Genomic DNA, 17,034 nt, shown 5'->3' with positions numbered 1-17,034 from the left:
AAGGAGAATGGCGTGAACCTGGGAGGTGGAGGTTGCAGTGAGCTGAGATCGTGCCACTGCACTCCAGCCTGGGGATAGAGTGAGACTCCGTCTCTAAATCAATCAATCAATCAATCAGTCAATCAGTCACATCTTAGGTCAGGTGCAGTGGCTCATGCCTATAATCCTAAAACTTTGGGAGGCTGAGGCAGGCGGATTGCTTGAGCCCAGGAGTTCAAGACCAGCTTGGGCAACATGGTGAAACTCTGTCTCTACAAAAAATACAAAAATTATGTGGGTGTGGTGGCGCACATCTGTAGTCTCACCTACTCAGGAGGGTAAGGTAGGGGGGTCACCTGAGTCTGGGAGGTCAAGGCTTCAGTGAGTCATGATCATGCCACTGCACTCCTGCCTGGCCAACAGAGTGAGACTTTGTCTCAGAAAAAAAAAAAAAAAACCCAAAAACAAAAACAAAAAATTTTTCATATAAGGACACAGAAAGGTGGAAAGTAAAATGACAGAAAAAAACTGTATTATGCCAACAGCCCAAAGAGGCTGATGTAACTATACTATCAGATGAAGAATATTTTAAGACAAGAAACCTTACTAGAGATGAAGAGGATTATTTTATAATGATAAAAAGATCACTGCACCCAGAAGATATAGTAATTCTACATAGAACTGCATCTAAGAGAGAGGGTCAGGCCGGGCACGGTGGCTCAAGCCTGTAATCCCAGCACTTTGGGAGGCCGAGACGGGTGGATCACGAGGTCAGGAGATCGAGACCATCCTGGCTAACACGGTGAAACCCCGTCTCTACTAAAAAATACAAAAAACTAGCCAGGCGAGGTGGCGGGCGCCTGTAGTCCCAGCTACTCGGGAGGCTGAGGCAGGAGAATGGCGTAAACCTGGGAGGCGGAGCTTGCAGTGAGCTGAGATCCGGCCACTGCACTCCAGCCTGGGCGACAGAGCGAGACTCCATCTAAAAAATTTAAAAAATAAAAAAAAAAGAGACAGGGTCTCACTCTGTTGCCCAGGCTGGAATGCGGCGGCACAAACAGGCTCACTGCAGCCTCCACCTCTCTGGGCTCAAGCAATTCTCCCAACTCAGCCTCCCAAGAAGCTTGGATTACAGGTGCGTGCTAGCTCAGCCAGCTAATTTTTAAAATATTTTATAGAGGCACGGTTCCACTATGTTGTCCAGGCTGTTCTCAAATGCCTAGGCTTAGGTGATCCTCCCACCTTAGCCCCACAAAGTGCTGAGATTACAGGCATGAGCCACTGTGCCTGACTGGGTGATTTTTAACATCCCTCTTTCAGTCAGTGATAGAACAAACAGACCAAAAAAATTAATAAGGATATAGAAGATTTGAACAAATCATTAGCAAACTGAACCTACATGTCATATATAGAATGATGCAGCCATAGGTGTTAGTATGCATATTTGAATGTACCTGCAGTACTTATCAAAGTTGACCATATAATGGATCGTTAAGCAAGTCACAACACATTTTAAATGATTGCAATCATATAGTGTATTTTCTATTACCACAATAGAGTTAAGCCAGAAAGAAATTACAAAAATATAAAAAGAATGGGAGGCCAAGGCAGGTGGATCATGAGGTCAGGAGATCGAGACCAGCCTGGCCAACATAGTGAAACTCCATCTCTACTGAAAATACAAAAAAAGTTAGGCCGGGCGCAGTGGCTCACACCTGTAATCCCAGCACTTTGGGAGGCTGAGGCGGGTCAGGAGTTTGAGACCAGCCTGGCCAAGATGGTGAAACCCCGTCTCTACTAAAAATACAAAAATTAGCCAGGTGCGGTGGCACGCGGCTGTAATCCCAGCTACTTGGGAGGCTGGGGCAGGAGAATCACTTGAACCTGGGAGGTGGAGGTTGCAGTGAGCCGAGATTATGCCACTGCCCTCTAGCCTGGGCAACGGAGCAAGACTCCATCTCAAACAAACAAACAAACAAAAATGGCTGGGCACGATGGCTCACACCTGTAATCTCAGCACTATGGGAGGCTGAGGTGGGTGGATCCCCTGAGATCGGGAGTTCGAGACTAGCCTGACCAACATGGAGAAACCCTGTCTCTACTAAAAATACAAAATTTGGCAGGCGTGGTGGCTGAGGCAGGAGAATTGCTTGAACCCAGGAGGTGGAGGTTGCGGTGAGCTGAGATCGTGCCATTGCACTCCAACCTGAGCAACAACAGTGAAACCCCATCTCAAAATAAATATATAAATAATTTAAAAAATTAGCCAGGCGTGGTGACTGGCACCTGTAATCCTAGCTACTGGGGAGGCTGAGGCAGGAGAATCATTTGAACCGTGGAGGCAGAGGTTGCAACAAGCGAGATCATGCCACTGCACACCAGCCCTGGCAACAGTGCGAGACTCTGTCTCAAAAAAAAAAAAAGAAAAAAGAAAACTCCTAAGTATTTGGAAATTGAGCATGGTACATTTTAAAGTAGTCTCAAAGAAGAAATGTTACTGGCAATTAGAATATATTTTCAATTGAATGATATTGAAGAAAATGGCTGGGCGCAGTTGCTCCCACCTGTAATGCCAGCAGTTTGGGAGTCTGAGGCAGGTGGATCACTTGGGGTTAGGAGTTCCAGACCAGCCTGACCAACATGGTGAAACCCCGTCTCTACTAAAAATCCAAAAATTAGCTGGGCATGGTGGCAGGCGTCTGTAAGCCCAGCTACTTGGGAGGCTGAGGCAGGAGAATCACTTGAACCCAGGAGGCAGAGGTTGCAGTGAGCCAAGATCATGTCATTGCACTCCAGCCTGGGTGACAGAACAAGACTCCATCTCAAAAAAACCCAACATCAAAACTCGTGTGATGCAACTAAATCCGTACTCGTAGGAAAATGTATTGCCTTAAACAATAACAAATGAAATACTATGAACAATTTTGTCAGTAAGCTTGAAAATTTAGATGAAATGGACAAATTCCTAGAAAAACACAACTTACCTAAATTGACAAAGAAAAAACAGCAAATCTGAATGTTTTATCTGTGAAAGAAATTGAATCTATAATTTAAAGTCTTCTCTCAAAATCCAGGCAGAGATGGCTTCACAGTGAGTGCACTTTTCCAAATCTTTGAGGAAGAAATAACATTAGTCTTTTCTGAATTGTTCTCAAGAAAATAAATAAAAAATATTATACAAACTTATCAGAGAACAGAAGAAGCTCATTTTGTGAGTGAAATGAAGTCAGCAATCTTGTTCTGTTGTAGAATTCCCCTTGGCTATTATATATGTCTTAGAACTACAATTCACCTCTTACCTTTAGTATGTTGACTTTTTTTGTTTGAGACGGAGTCTTGCTCTGTCGCCCAGGCTGGAGGGCAGTGGCGTGACACCGGCTCACTGCAAGCTCTGCCTCCTGGATTCAGGCCATTCTCCTGCCTCAGCCTCCTGAGTAGCTGGGACTACAGGCACCCGCCACCATGCCCGGCTAATTTTTTTGTATTTTTAGTAGAGACGGGATTTCACCATGTTAGTTTCCATCTCCTGACTTCGTGATCTGCCCGCTTCGGCCTCCCAAAGTGCTGGGATTACAGGTGTGAGCCACCACGCCCGGCCAGTGCGTTGACTATTCTTTTTTTTTTTTTGAGACAGAGTCTCGCTCTGTCGCCCAGGCTGGAGTGCAGTGGCCGGATCTCAGCTCACTGCAAGCTCCGCCTCCTGGGTTCACGCCATTCTCCCGCCTCAGCCTCCCAAGTAGCTGGGACCACAGGCGCCCGCCACCTCGCCCGGCTAATTTTTTGTATTTTTTAGTAGAGACGGGGTTTCACCGTGTTAGCCAGCATGGTCTCGATCTCCTGACCTCGTGATCCGCCCGTCTCGGCCTCCCAAAGTGCTGGGATTACAGGTTTGAGCCACCGCGCCCGGCCGACTATTCTTTAATGGATATTTAACACATCAGACTTTATTTCCTTTACTCAATTCAACAGATAGTCCCAGCAGCACAAAATGGTCCAGTGATACGAAATTATTCTCCACCATATGCACACTGGCCAGCTGGCATAGAACAGTATTCCAGGAAGGAGAATACTGGCATAATAGTTTGCTGACATAATAGTTTTCTCCCCACTCCCTACTCTGGAAACTGGTAATAGTAAGGTTTAACTTATTTTTTTTACATGTCTGTTTTTTTTTCTGCAGACTCCATTGATAATATACCTCTTTCATTTCCTAATTGACTATGCTGAATTGGTGTTTATGGTAAGTAACCTTCCATATAAAATTGGTATGTATATATTTTTAAATTTTATGGTTTATTGTCTCTCTCTCTCTCTCTCTTTTTTTTTTTTTTCTTTTCTGAGATGCGGTCTCACTGTGTTGCCCAGGCTGGTCTTAAACTCCTGGACTTAAGTGGTCCTCCCATTTCAGCCTCTTCAGCTGCTGGGACTATGGGCACATGCCACAGTGCCCAGCTTGTCATCTTTTTTTTTTTAAGAAAAAAAAAAAATCTATCTTAGGAACACAGGAGTTTCTCAGAAAATAAAAGCAAAAATTTATGTCTTTACTTTGAATTCATGGAACTGTGGCAGTATTATGGAAGTGTGAGGAATAGTTTCTGATGTGTAACCAGTTCCAAATACTTACTCTTTTTAGAATTTGGTTTCTGGGCTATATATAGTCTTGCATTTTCTAGCTCCAAGATTCTGTGATCGGCTTTCATTGTGATGCCAGTGTGGAGGGCATTCTGAATTTCCTAAGCATTTTGCCAAGAGATTCTGTGAGTCATTATGGAAGAAGAGGACACAGGCTTGAGGCTTTCAGGGGCGAGAAGCTTCAGAATTGAGATGACAGGTCTATGTTTTGAGAGCATAGCAATGTGAAACTGTTGTCTGGCATTGAAAATTTGAGTCAAGAAATACCCAGGAAGCCCACTGAGGTCTTCCTTAGTAATTATAACGAATGCTATTTATTGAGGACCTATTGTGTATGCTAGGCACTTGACATACATCAGGCCTGCAAAGCAGTGGGTATTATTTCCATTTTACAAGAAGCGTAAGTAACTTGCAATTTTAGAGCAGATGTGGGCCACTAAACTGAAGTGAACCTAGATGGGTCCTGATCCTCAGGGATTTCTAGTTCACTCTCCCTGAATGGGCCGAGTAGCTAGGTAGTCAAAGTGAGGGTTGAAGTTCTGCCTGATTGTAACAGAGTCCAGTACTGGGTAGTCCATCACTATCTCAAAACTCCAAGCCCTGGTAGCACTCTAGTACTCTTACACTTACTAACTGTGTTCTGTTTCCTATTATTTGTCTTTCTTTTGACAGATAACTGATGCACTCACTGCCATTGCCCTGTATTTTGCAATCCAGGACTTCAATAAAGTTGTGGTAAGTAGTTTGTGGGTGGGACAACGCTGGTGGAATTTGGTAACCTTCTGGTCTTTGTTATTACAAAGAATCAAAGATCTTATACTTAAGGATCTGGCTGCTTTAAAGTGCTAGGAAGTGATGGTGAGAATTCTGGCCTGTTGAGCCAACCGTGGAATGATCAACCCCAAACCCACAAGACAGCTTTACTAACAGATAAAGAAGGGTCAGCTTCATCTAATCTATGTAGCTTATTTATTTATTTATTTATTTTTTTGAGACAGAGTCTCGCTGTGTCACCCAGGCTGGAGTGCAGTGGCCTTGATCTCAGCTCCTGCAAGCTCCATGGGGTTCAACCATTCTGCCATTCTCCTGCCTCAGCCTCAGTGGCTGGGACTGGCTCCAGCCACCCTCGCCCAGCTAGTTTTTTTGTATTTTTAGTAGAGGCAGGGGTTTCACCATCTGTAGGATGGTCTCGATCTCCTGACCTCGTGATCCACCATACTCTGACCTCCCAAGTGCTGGGATTACAGGCTTGAGCCACCTGGCCATCTATGTAGCTTCTTTTTTTTTTTTTTTTTTTTTTTTTGAGGCCAGGTCTGGCTCTGTCGCCGGGCTGGAGTGCAGTGGCCGGATCTCAGCTCACTGCAAGCTCCGCCCCCCGAGTTTACGCCATTCTCCTGCCTCAGCCTCCCGAGTAGCTGGGACTACAGGCGCCCGCCGCCTCGCCCGGCTAGTTTTTTGTATTTTTTTAGTAGAGACGGGGTTTCACCGTGTTCTCCAGGATGGTCTCGATCTCCTGACCTCGTGATCCGCCCGTCTCGGCCTCCCAAAGTGCTGGGATTACAGGCTTGAGCCACCGCGCCCGGCCTATGTAGCTTCTTAATAACTATTAATATCCACATACCTGTGCAAGTTCAGACTTCTGGAGTAGCGCTGAACAACAGTTATATTATCTGTCATTAATGAGGACCCTTAAAAATCTTCCAGTCCTTTCACCAGTCTTTTTTTTTTTTTTCTTGCAAAGGAAGAGAAATACAGCTTTTAAGTCACTGTTACGCCTATCTGAGGTAAAATTGGATTCTCTGTCATTTCTGTCTCCCTGCAGAAAGTAATCTTAATTGGAAAATTTAGCATGTATGAAATGCCTGAGATAAACTTCAGTCTTAATCCATATGTAACAGCCAAGGGGAATTGCATAGTGGGACCATTCTTCTTTTCCTGGGATCTGAGAAAGTTAACAGATTAATCTTCTGTACCACCCATGTAGTTTTATGGCTACAATACTCCTTGATTGGCTGGGAGCCACTGAGAGAGAAGATTTAGGCTGGGGTGAAATAAGGCTGCATCTCATTGGCATTGAATGTTTGTGGTTCATTTTAGCTTTTGTTACTAATAAAACCAGAAATAGCAGTCTGCTTTTCTGTGTCACTGGTCATCAGTGACAGTTGAAGCTGGTGAATTCTAGAATTTTAGACCTCAGAGAGATTTTCAAAAATATCTAGACTGAGGGTTCTTAACTTGGGGTTCATTTATAGCCTTAATGGGCCTATGAAACCATGGAAATGGTATGAAGAATTATATGTGTATGTGCGTATGTCATTGTTACTGAGAGTTCATAACTGTTATTAGTGTGCAGTCTTTGATTCTTCCTGTAAAATTAAGAACTATATTTTAGAGACTTAGTATCACCAAGACCAGGGAGTACATATCTTTTGTTTTGTTTTGTTTTGTTTTTTTTGGAGATGGAGTCTCGCTCTGTGGCCCAGGCTGGAGTGCAGTGGCCGGATCTCAGCTCACTGCAAGCTCCGCCTCCCGGGTTCACGCCATTCTCCTGCCTCAGCCTCCCGAGTAGCTAGGACTACAGGTGCCCGCCACCTCGCCCGGCTAGTTTTTTGTATTTTTTAGTAGAGACGGGGTTTCCCCGTGTTAGCCAGGATGGTCTCGATCTCCTGACCTCGTGATCCACCCATCTCGGCCTCCCAAAGTGCTGGGATTACAGGCTTGAGCCACCGTGCCCGGCCGGGAGTACATATCTTAAACTAATGGAGCATATCTTGAAAACTTTAGGGGCTGAGATGAAATGCTTTAATAGGATTCTCTTGAGGGCCATAGATGAAATAATTGGGCATGGGATTCATAAGCTGAGGAATTCAGAGATAAATTAGCAGTGACTTTCTTCTTCTCTGAGATAGGTTGGGTAGGGAGACAGTCTCTACCAATAATACAAAGATTAGCTGAATGTGATGGCGTGCACCTGTAATCCCAGCTACTTGGGAGGCTGAGGCATGAGAATCATTTGAACCAGGGAGGTGGAGATTGCAGTGAGCCAGGATCCCGCCGCTGTCTGTATCTCAAAAAAAATAAAAATAAAAAAAATAAAAGAGTAGGGAAAAAATAAACCGGTGTGTGTGCATATATATATATGTGAGATATGTATGTGTGTGTGCACGTATATATATGTGAGAGATATATATGTGTGTGTATGATATAGATACGAATATCTGAAGGAGGATTTGTAGCTTTCATCTAAGATCACAATTACCCAGATCTTAATAACCAAAATATAAAACAAAATGTTTTAATGGAAGTTGATTAGATGCTAATACCATATGTATTTTTTTTCCCTGCTCAGTTCTCATAAAAAAAACTTCCCACGCTCCCCAATTAAAACAGTTTTTTGCTGAAGACCAGCCTGGGCAACATAGTGGGACCCTGTCTCTACAAAAATTTTTTTTAAAAATTAGCCAGGAGTGGTGGTATGTGCCTGAGGTCCCAGCTACTCTGGAGGCTGAGACAGGAGGATGGCTTGAGCAAGGGAGGTCACAGCTGCAGTGAGCTGTGGTCGTGCCACTGCACTCCCGCCTGAGTGACAGAGTGAAACACTGTCTCAAAACAATTTTTAATGGTAGAGGTGGTTTATGAGGAAGCAATGAAACTAGGTTTCAGTTAATTGCCTAACAAAGTCAGGTTTCAATGTCAATAGGAGAGATGCCTTTAATTTAGAGCACCAATAATTTTAATTCATTTGTTATTTCTGAGTTTATTTGGAAATATATAGAGATTTTTGGGTTTTTTTCCTTGCATGATTTAAAGAGGGAGAGAGAAAGCCAAATGATCTTGTCAATACCCTGGTTTTTAGTGCACCAAGATATTCTGGTATCACCAAGACTGAAGTAAAATTTGGAGTGTTTTTGTTTTTCCACTTTTAGAGTTCAGACTATTAGAACATTAGGTTTCTTCATCAGAATAGGAGTTTTATGTGTTCTGTGTCAAAAATTAACTCATTCTAAATGGCAGATTTTGATGATACTAACATACTACTGTTGATTTAGATTGGATAGCAGCATGTCTTCCTCTAAATCTTCTCCCCTTTGTCAGAAGGGTTCATATCACATAGTCTGGGAAGTATTTAAATCTTGGTGGGATTTGAGTCTTTTTATCCTTGGTAATGAAACTGTGTCTACACACAGATGCATCCGGGAGAACTATAGGGCAGAGACGGGACTGCACCCCCACCTCCTCTCCAGCTGTTAGCCTGCGGGCTGAATGCCGATGGTGACCAGTTGGTTATCATGACATTTTACATCTATCTCACTTGACAAAAACAATGTTAGTCTAGTCTGTCCTTTGCTGAGATGATGCTTCTTGTTTGGAACTCAGAATTTGTGTTAAGAGAGCTGCAGGTGGTTTGATAATGGGTGATAAAAACCTGTGTCCCCTTAATATGCTTAGCCGGTTGTAAATTTGGAGGCTAGGCTCCTAAATTTGGAATGTGCTGAGGCTAACAGTTGGAGAGGAGTAGGGGCAGGGATGGAGTGTTTCCTCTCCCCCACCCCACCATAGTTTTGGGGAATGCAAATGAAAGTAGATGCAAGGCCGGGCGCGGTGGCTCAAGCCTGTAATCCCAGCACTTTGGGAGGCCGAGACGGGCGGATCACGAGGTCAGGAGATCGAGACCATCCTGGCTAGCACGGTGAAACCCCGTCTCTACTAAAAAATACAAAAAAAACTAGCCGGGCGAGGTGGCGGGCGCCTGTAGTCCCAGCTACTCGGAAGGCTGAGGCAGGAGAATGGCATAAACCTGGGAGGCGGAGCTTGCAGTGAGCTGAGATTCGGCCACTGCACTCCAGCCTGGGCGACAGAGCGAGACTCCGTCTCAAAAAAAAAAAAAAAAGAAAGTAGATGCAGCTTCAATGATTAGAAAAAGCCCTTTATAGCCGGGCGCTGTGGCTCACGCCTGTAATCCGAACACTTTGGGAGGCTGAGGCGGGCAGATCACAAGGTCAGGAGTTCAAGACCAACCTGACCAACATGGTGAAACCCCATCTCTACTAAAAGTACAAAAATTAGCCAGGTGTGGTGGCAGGTGCCTGTTAATCCCAGCTACTCAGGAGGCTGAGACAGGAAAATCGCTTGAACCTGGGAGGCGGAGGTTGCAGTGAGCTGAGATCCCAACACTGCACTCCAGCCTGGCGACAGAGCAAGACTTGTCTCCCAAGGGAAAAAAAAAGAAAATGCCCTTTATTTGAAATAGGGGAATTATGTCCTTGTAAAACCTACGTTTCAAGGGAAAAGGAAAGGGCTGTATAGAGGAGTGGGTGGAAAGAAAGGAAGACTTCACCCTGGATATTTTTTTAAATTAAAACATTTTAATTTTTTCATATAACATACATATGGAAAAGCATACCATCTGTCTACAAGCTGATTAGTGATCACAAAGGTAAGATATCCAGGTCACTACCCTTCACATCACTTTTAATCTCTCCTGTCATTGTTTTTAATCTTATCATTGTCAAGACTAATGAATGTATCTGGAAATATTGATCTTCAGATTTTAATGTGTACTCTAACTTCATTTTATATTTTATTGAGGGGTGTGCGTGTGTGTGTGTGCGCATGCACACGTGTGTATAATTTTAAAAATTTCCATTGATTTTAGCCACTTTCCTGTCTCTAGCTGGATGCAATAGGGATTTTTAAAAGGGATTTTGTCTACACTTAGGGGAGCTGATATTGGGCCTATGAGGAGAGCCGTAACAGTGCCTGTACTGGTGAAATTGAGGGAGACAAGAAAGCTGAGCATGTGGGGATTGTTGATCTCTGTGCCTTCCCACCTGGAGACTCCTTTCAGATCTTTCTGTTTTAAAGTATTTGAGAAGATTGTGGTTATAAGGAAGTACTTATCTTCCATTGCTGGCACAGTGTCACCTTTGCCCAGGATGTACACATCCCTGGTAGCTGCTTCGTTCTCTCAGTGCAGCCCTGCTGGCTGGCTTCCAGCCTGGGGAATGGGTCTGCATTCCCACCTGTCTCTCTGGTTGCCCCTGGATGAACTCCATTCCTTTCTCACAGCCTTCTTTGTGGATCTCACCCATTCCAGGTGGCCTTGTTTTTGCTGTAGAACTCTCGACCTCTTAGCTAGTGAGGCCTCCTTCCTGCTACCACGGCTGCAGCTGTCCTCACTAAGCACTTGATTGCTGAGCCAGCCCCCTTCTTTGTGATAAAAGCACCTTGGTTTGTATTTTGTCCTTTTAATTAAACAACCCCAGCTGTGAATGGCACCATAAATCTTACTGGTAATTCCCACCACTTAACTTGGACTCTGCCAACTGTGAGAAGAACAGAGATGATCAAAGGGAGGTTTTTGAAGTTTGTTTCAGGTTTTTAGATTAAGCCTTTACCTAAACCTATGCAAGAAATCTATTCCTGTGATGACTTCTTGATTTTCTTTTGAACTGAAAGATGGTCTTCTAAAAATATTTTTTGGTTAATTTTTTTTTTAATTTTGAAAGACCTAAGACATGCAAAAATAAATAAAGCGTAGTATATACTTTTGAACCTATTTTCAGGCTGAAAAAAATTTACTCCTACAGCTTTCTCTCTCTCATACTTTCATCTCCCTATTTCCCCTCCTACCCAGTACCACTGTTCTGAATCTAGTGGTTATCATCCACACACATAGCCTTGACTTTTACTATATATGTTACTAAATAACACATAGTATTATTTTATGTGCTTTTAACTTTGTGTAAATGGCACAATGCAGTATATATTCTAGTGCGATTTGCTTTTTACATCATTAAATTTTTATTTTATTTTTATTTAAAAAAAAATTTTTTTATTTTATTTTATTTTTTTTTATTTTTTTTATTTTTTGAGACGGAGTCTCGCTCTGTCGCCCAGGCTGGAGTGCAGTGGCCGGATCTCAGCTCACTGCAAGCTCCGCCTCCCGGGTTCACGCCATTCTCCGGCCTCAGCCTCCCGAGTAGCTGGGACTATAGGCGCCCGCCACTTCGCCCGGCTAATTTTTTGTGTTTTTTTAGTAGAGATGGGGTTTCACCGTGTTAGCCAGGATGGTCTCGATCTCCTGACCCCGTGATCCGCCCGTCTCGGCCTCCCAAAGTGCTGGGATTACAGGCTTGAGCCACCGCGCCCGGCCAAAAAAATTTTTTTTTTGATTTTTTTGTTTGTTTGTTTGTTTGTTTTGTTTTTGAGAAGGAGTCTCACTTTGTCTCCCAGGCTGGAGTGCGGTGGCGCGATCTCAGCTCACTGCAAGCTCCGCCTCCCGGGTTCATGCCATTCTCCTGCCTCAGCCTCTCAGTAGCTGGGACTACAGGCGCCCGCCACCACGCCCGGCTAATTTTTTGTATTTTTAGTAGAGACGGGGTTTCACCGTGTTAGCCAGGATGGTCTCGATCTCCTGACCTCGTGATCCGCCCGCCTCGGCCTCCCAAAGTGTTGGGATTACAGGCGTGAGCCACCTCGCCCAGCCACATCATTAAATTTTTAATCATTCATAGTTAAGCACTAGCTATCTTGGCTCCTCTTAAATACTCTGTTTTCTAATAGATGGCAGCATTGATTTTATATTGTCTAAATGACATTCTTTGATCATTAAATCAACAGGGCCACCAGTTTTGGGTTGAGAGGCTTTCTCATCTATATTCTGACCCATGTTTGCTTATAAGGTTGCCTACCTTTTTTTCATTCTGGAACACACCCATGAACTTGTTGGGACCCACCAGCGGAAGGCAAGAGCTTTCCACCCCCATCCCGCTCCCTATTAACTATCCAGCTGCCCACCCACACCCAGCTTTCCTCCTCTTGATCATCATGGCCATTCTACACCTCCTCCGTGGAAGTAAAACATAACCCAAGATACTGTGACATTTGGGATCATTCTACCTTGCTTGAAAATACTTCTTCTTGGATGGAACTTTGGAGTCTTTAGGCCACTGATGATAACTCTTCAAATGGCTAAGAACTTTGCTTTGCCAGCAAGTCATTCATTTGGCCATTCAACAGACATTTATTGTTTGTCCACTGTGCCAGGTGTTAGTCATACATGGTAAGCAAATAAACATGGTCCTTGCCCTCATGGAACTCTTAGTGTAGTGAGGGAGACAGACATTAGTCAATCATATAAATAAGTGAAAAAGTTATTAACTGTGAACAATGCTATGAAAAAACATATATAATAGGGGGATTTTACCTGGGTGTGGGGTGGTGAGGGAAAGTGTGCCTTCCTAAGGAAATGATGATTTAACTGAGATCTAAGGACCATGTGGGAGTTAACTAGGGAAAGAGAAGAATAAATTATTCCAGGTCAATGCAAAGGTCTGGGAACAGGAGGGACACAGCATGTTCATGGTGCTGGCACCCAGAAAGGGGAAGGGGAGGGGCAAGTGTGAGACGAGCCTGGGGAGGTAGGGCCAGACCAGGCAGGGCCATGTGGGCCATGGAAAGCACTTTTGTCTTCAGCATAAAAACAATGGGAAGTGAATTGTTTCCTGTGTTTTATCTTTTCCTTTTTTTTTTTTTTTTCTAGTTTAAAAAGCAGAAACTCCTCCTAGAACTGGACCAGTATGCCCCAGATGTGGCTGAACTCATCCGAACCCCTATGGAAATGCGTTACATCCCTCTGAAAGTGGCCCTGTTGTAAGTATTCCCTGACAAAACAAGGCTTAGTGCCAACAAATGCGAGGAAAATCTGATGAGACTTTCCCATGTCGTTTGTTGTATTTTTGGAGATTTGCAATCTTAGTCATCAAGTATTTGCTGTAGTTCTGTTGCACAACTGGGTTCTGTTGTTCTGGCCAGCAAAAGAGACAGAGCCATTCTGTCTCTCTTGGGACAAAGACTCACACAGGGCTGTGTACAATCAAACCCTTCACAAATGCTTTTTGACTCCGTGCTGATCTGGGTTCCAGCCTACTTATAACCAGTGTTTCTAAAGAAAAAGTTTTTCAATTGTGATGTATAGATTGAATAAAAGTTTGGTTTTTATTTGACTGCCATTTCAAGCAGCTCTTATGTTTCACGTACAGTATAGTTCCCCATTTGTAGCTCATAAAACTGAAGTGCCAAACAGATGCATTCCAGCTGGGTGACCCATGTGGAAGGCTGGAACTTATTGAGGCTCTGTGAAAGAATTCTCCAGGGAGTACCCAGTGCTACCGTTAAGTTGTACTCTTTTGGGTTATTCCCATTTATCTTCCTGAGATAGGCAAATGTGAATAATTATTATAATTATTCAATCCACTAACAGTCATTGAATATTAATAATATACCAGTTTCTAGGGATATACAGTAAACAAGACAAACAAGTTTCCTCGTGGAAAAACACGCCCTTAGAACTTCAGAATTAGAAGGGGCCTTGTGAGACTCGTTTACTCAACCTTCTGCCTTGTGTGTGGATTTCCTATTCCCTGTTAGATGTCTACGCAGCTGCTGCTTGAATGTCACCTGCTATTTAGAAATGGCTTTTTTTTCTTCCCACCAAATAGTTTTAGACTATCAGTTCTAATCTATGTATTTCAGAAATCTTGGTGGGATCTACCTTAATAGAACCAGAAATTTAGCAACTTTATGAATCCCTTATGGACTTATATGTGTCCTGGGGGTAGTTTTGTAATAGCAGCAGCTGTTTCTTTAAAGATTAAGTAACAAGCCTGTCTGTAATTGCTGAAAAAAACCACCAGCAATTTCTAGGCCTTTGGCTGTAGGACTGCTAATCTCACAGTCGTGGGAGGTATTGGATTTAAGGTCTTTATTTGTGAATAATAATCATCATCTCTTCCTGAGACACTGGCATGTTTCTTCCTATCTGATAACCAGAATTATGTAACTAGTCTATCTTTTCACTTTGTCTGCCAGGAAACTCAGAGCCGAATTTGAAGGTGATTACTATAGTGCTGTAGAATACCCATTTGGTGGTCCTTCCATTGCCTTTACTGTCTTGTTTTATTTATGTTTTCCTTGCTCTTGATTATTTACTCATTTATTTATTTTGAGATGGAGTCTCGCTCTGTTGCCCAGGCTGGAGTGCAGTGGCATAATCTCGGCTCACTGCAGCCTCCACCTCCCGGGTTCAAGCGATTCTCCTGCCTCAGCCTCGTGAGTAGCTGGGATTACAGGTACCCCCCACCACGCCTGGCTGTTTTTTGTACTTTTAGCAGAGATGGGCTTTCACCATGTTGACCAGGCTGGTCTTGAACTCCTGACCTCAAATGATCCACCCACCTCAGCCTCCCAAAGTGCTGGGATTACAGGCGTGAGTTATTGTGCCCAGCCGATTCTTTATTTCTATTTGTACTTTGCTATTATTTTTTATTATCTGTTCTTAGTTTTTTTGAGATGGAGTCTCACTCTGTCATTCAGGCTGGAGTACAGTGGTATAGTCACAGCTCACTGCAGCCTCCACCTCCTGGACTCAAGTGATTATCCAACTTCAGCCTCCCAAGTATCTGGGACTACAGGTGTGGTTTTTATGTATTTTTTTTTTAGTAGAGACAGTCTCACCATGTTGGCTAGGCTGGTCTCGAACTTGAGCTCAAGTGGTCCACCCACCTTGGCCTCCCAAAGTTCTGGGATTACAGGTGTGAGCCACCATGCCCAGCCTATTTTTTATTATCTGTTCTCTCTTTTTTTTTTTCTGAGACTGAGTTTCACTCTTGTTGCCCGGGCTGGAGTGTAATGGCTCCATCTCAGTTCACTGCAACCTCTGCCTCCTGGATTCAAGTGATTCTCTTGCCTCAGCCTCCCGAGTAGCTGGGATTACAGGCATGTGCCATCACGCCTGGCTAATTTTGTAGTTTTAGTAGAGACAGGGTTTCTCCATGTTGGTCAGGCTGGTCTCAAACTCCCGACCTCAGGTGCTCTGCCTGTGTTGACCTCCCAAAGTGCTGGGATTACAGGTATGAGCCACCGCGTCTGGCTTGTTCTCATTTTAGCTGCCTCAAATCCTTTGTGGAAGCAGGATAGAAATAAATACAAACAATTTGCTATGACTATCTAAGATTTCTGTACTCACAAGCATTTCGAATTCATTCTCTCAGTTCATTCCTTCCCACCTCAGGAAAACACTAGGTGTTTCAGCTTGACTCCTTCCTAGTGAGGGTCTAAATGTCCTTTGAAGTTCTGTGACGCCTGACTTGTTGAGCTCAGTAGATACTTACTCTGTCCTTGGGGTCTGGCTCAGTGGATTCTGCTTAACTGCCAAGAAGGCTGCGTCTAAGCTGCTTCAACTCTTGGATTGGCATGACCTGTGTCAGGGCTCAGGAACCTGACTGAGGAAAATGTACTTTCCTGGTTCTCAGAGGTAAATGGAGCTATTAAGATATGTGGCTCTGTGGGAATTGGTAGAATTTTATCATTTTTTGAAATCTAAAATAGTAAAAACATTTATAGAGCTAGAAAGACCTGATTTTGAATAGATTTATTTTATTAGTTTGTGAGAATTTGGGCAAGTCCTTTTACCACTGAGTCTCAGTTTCCTCATCTGCAAAACTGGAATGATGTTATTGCGAGTTACAGAATCTCTGTGATTAAATACAGCAGTTTTGTATGTACCCCACAGCACAGAATAGGCAGTCTGTGTTCAGTACCTTTTACTTACCAGCCCCAACCCCCACCCTATTCTCTTCTACTTGGGGGAACTCATTTCTAAGAAGCTGCCTTCCTTTGCATAAGCTTTTAGTAAATCTCTTGGAACTTGCTGGCTGTAATGGCGAGGGTTCCTTGGTCAGGATTACTAATGCCAAATATGTTTGTTCTTCCCCAGCTATCTCTTAAATCCTTACACGATTTTGTCTTGTGTTGCCAAGTCTACCTGTGCCATCAACAACACCCTCATTGCTTTCTTCATTTTGACTACGATAAAAGGTAAGGCCCTGAAGGGAGAGTACAAAGCTCGATCCCTGATTTATGCAAGACTTTGCAACACTTATGCTGTGGTTTTTTTTGTTTTTGTTTTTGTTTTTTAATGCAACACTTAAAAACATTTTTAAAAATTACACAAGTATTACAAGCTTATTTAGAAAATGTAGACAAGGCAGGAGAAAAAAAATTAAAACATCTTAAAAACTTAACTGCTCAGAGAGTCACTGTTAACATAGTTTTAAAAAAAAGTTCTAGGCCAGGTGTGGTGGCTCATACCTGTAATCTCAGCACTTTGGGAAGCTGAGGCAGGAAGATCATTTGTGCCCAGCCTGGGGAGCATAGCAAGACTTTGTCTCTGCAAAACATAACAAATTAGCCCGGCACAGTGGCATGTACCTGTAGTCCCAACTACTCAAGAGGCTGGGGCAGGAGGATTGCTTGAGCTTTCATGTTTGAGGCTGCAGTGAGCTGTGATCATGCCACTACACTCCAGCCTCGTTGACAGGGTGAGACCTTATCTCTTAAAAAAAATCTAAAAAGGTTCTA

General features: G+C 43.5%; 1 protein-coding gene across 4 annotated transcripts in view; it reads left to right on the top strand.

Moving 5' to 3' along the window:
- Positions 1-17,034, top strand: part of PIGU (phosphatidylinositol glycan anchor biosynthesis class U) — a 110,422-nt gene that overhangs the window by 18,011 nt on the left and 75,377 nt on the right. For 3 of the 4 annotated variants that reach the window (XM_009216281.2, XM_021921120.2, XM_021921122.2), the window contains exons 3-6: positions 4,160-4,219; positions 5,284-5,346; positions 13,157-13,266; positions 16,391-16,491. In XM_009216281.2, coding sequence (XP_009214545.2) covers positions 4,160-4,219; positions 5,284-5,346; positions 13,157-13,266; positions 16,391-16,491 — 334 coding nt within the window. The remainder of the gene's footprint in view (positions 1-4,159; positions 4,220-5,283; positions 5,347-13,156; positions 13,267-16,390; positions 16,492-17,034) is intronic. The other variant, XM_021921121.2, reaches the window with a different exon arrangement.

The sequence above is a fragment of the Papio anubis genome, chromosome 16, assembly GCF_008728515.1.
Source record: "Papio anubis isolate 15944 chromosome 16, Panubis1.0, whole genome shotgun sequence".
In the NCBI taxonomy this organism is placed as follows: Eukaryota; Metazoa; Chordata; class Mammalia; order Primates; family Cercopithecidae; genus Papio; species Papio anubis.
Note: the sequence above shows the minus strand (reverse complement) of the source record. Positions and strands in the feature narration are given on the sequence as shown.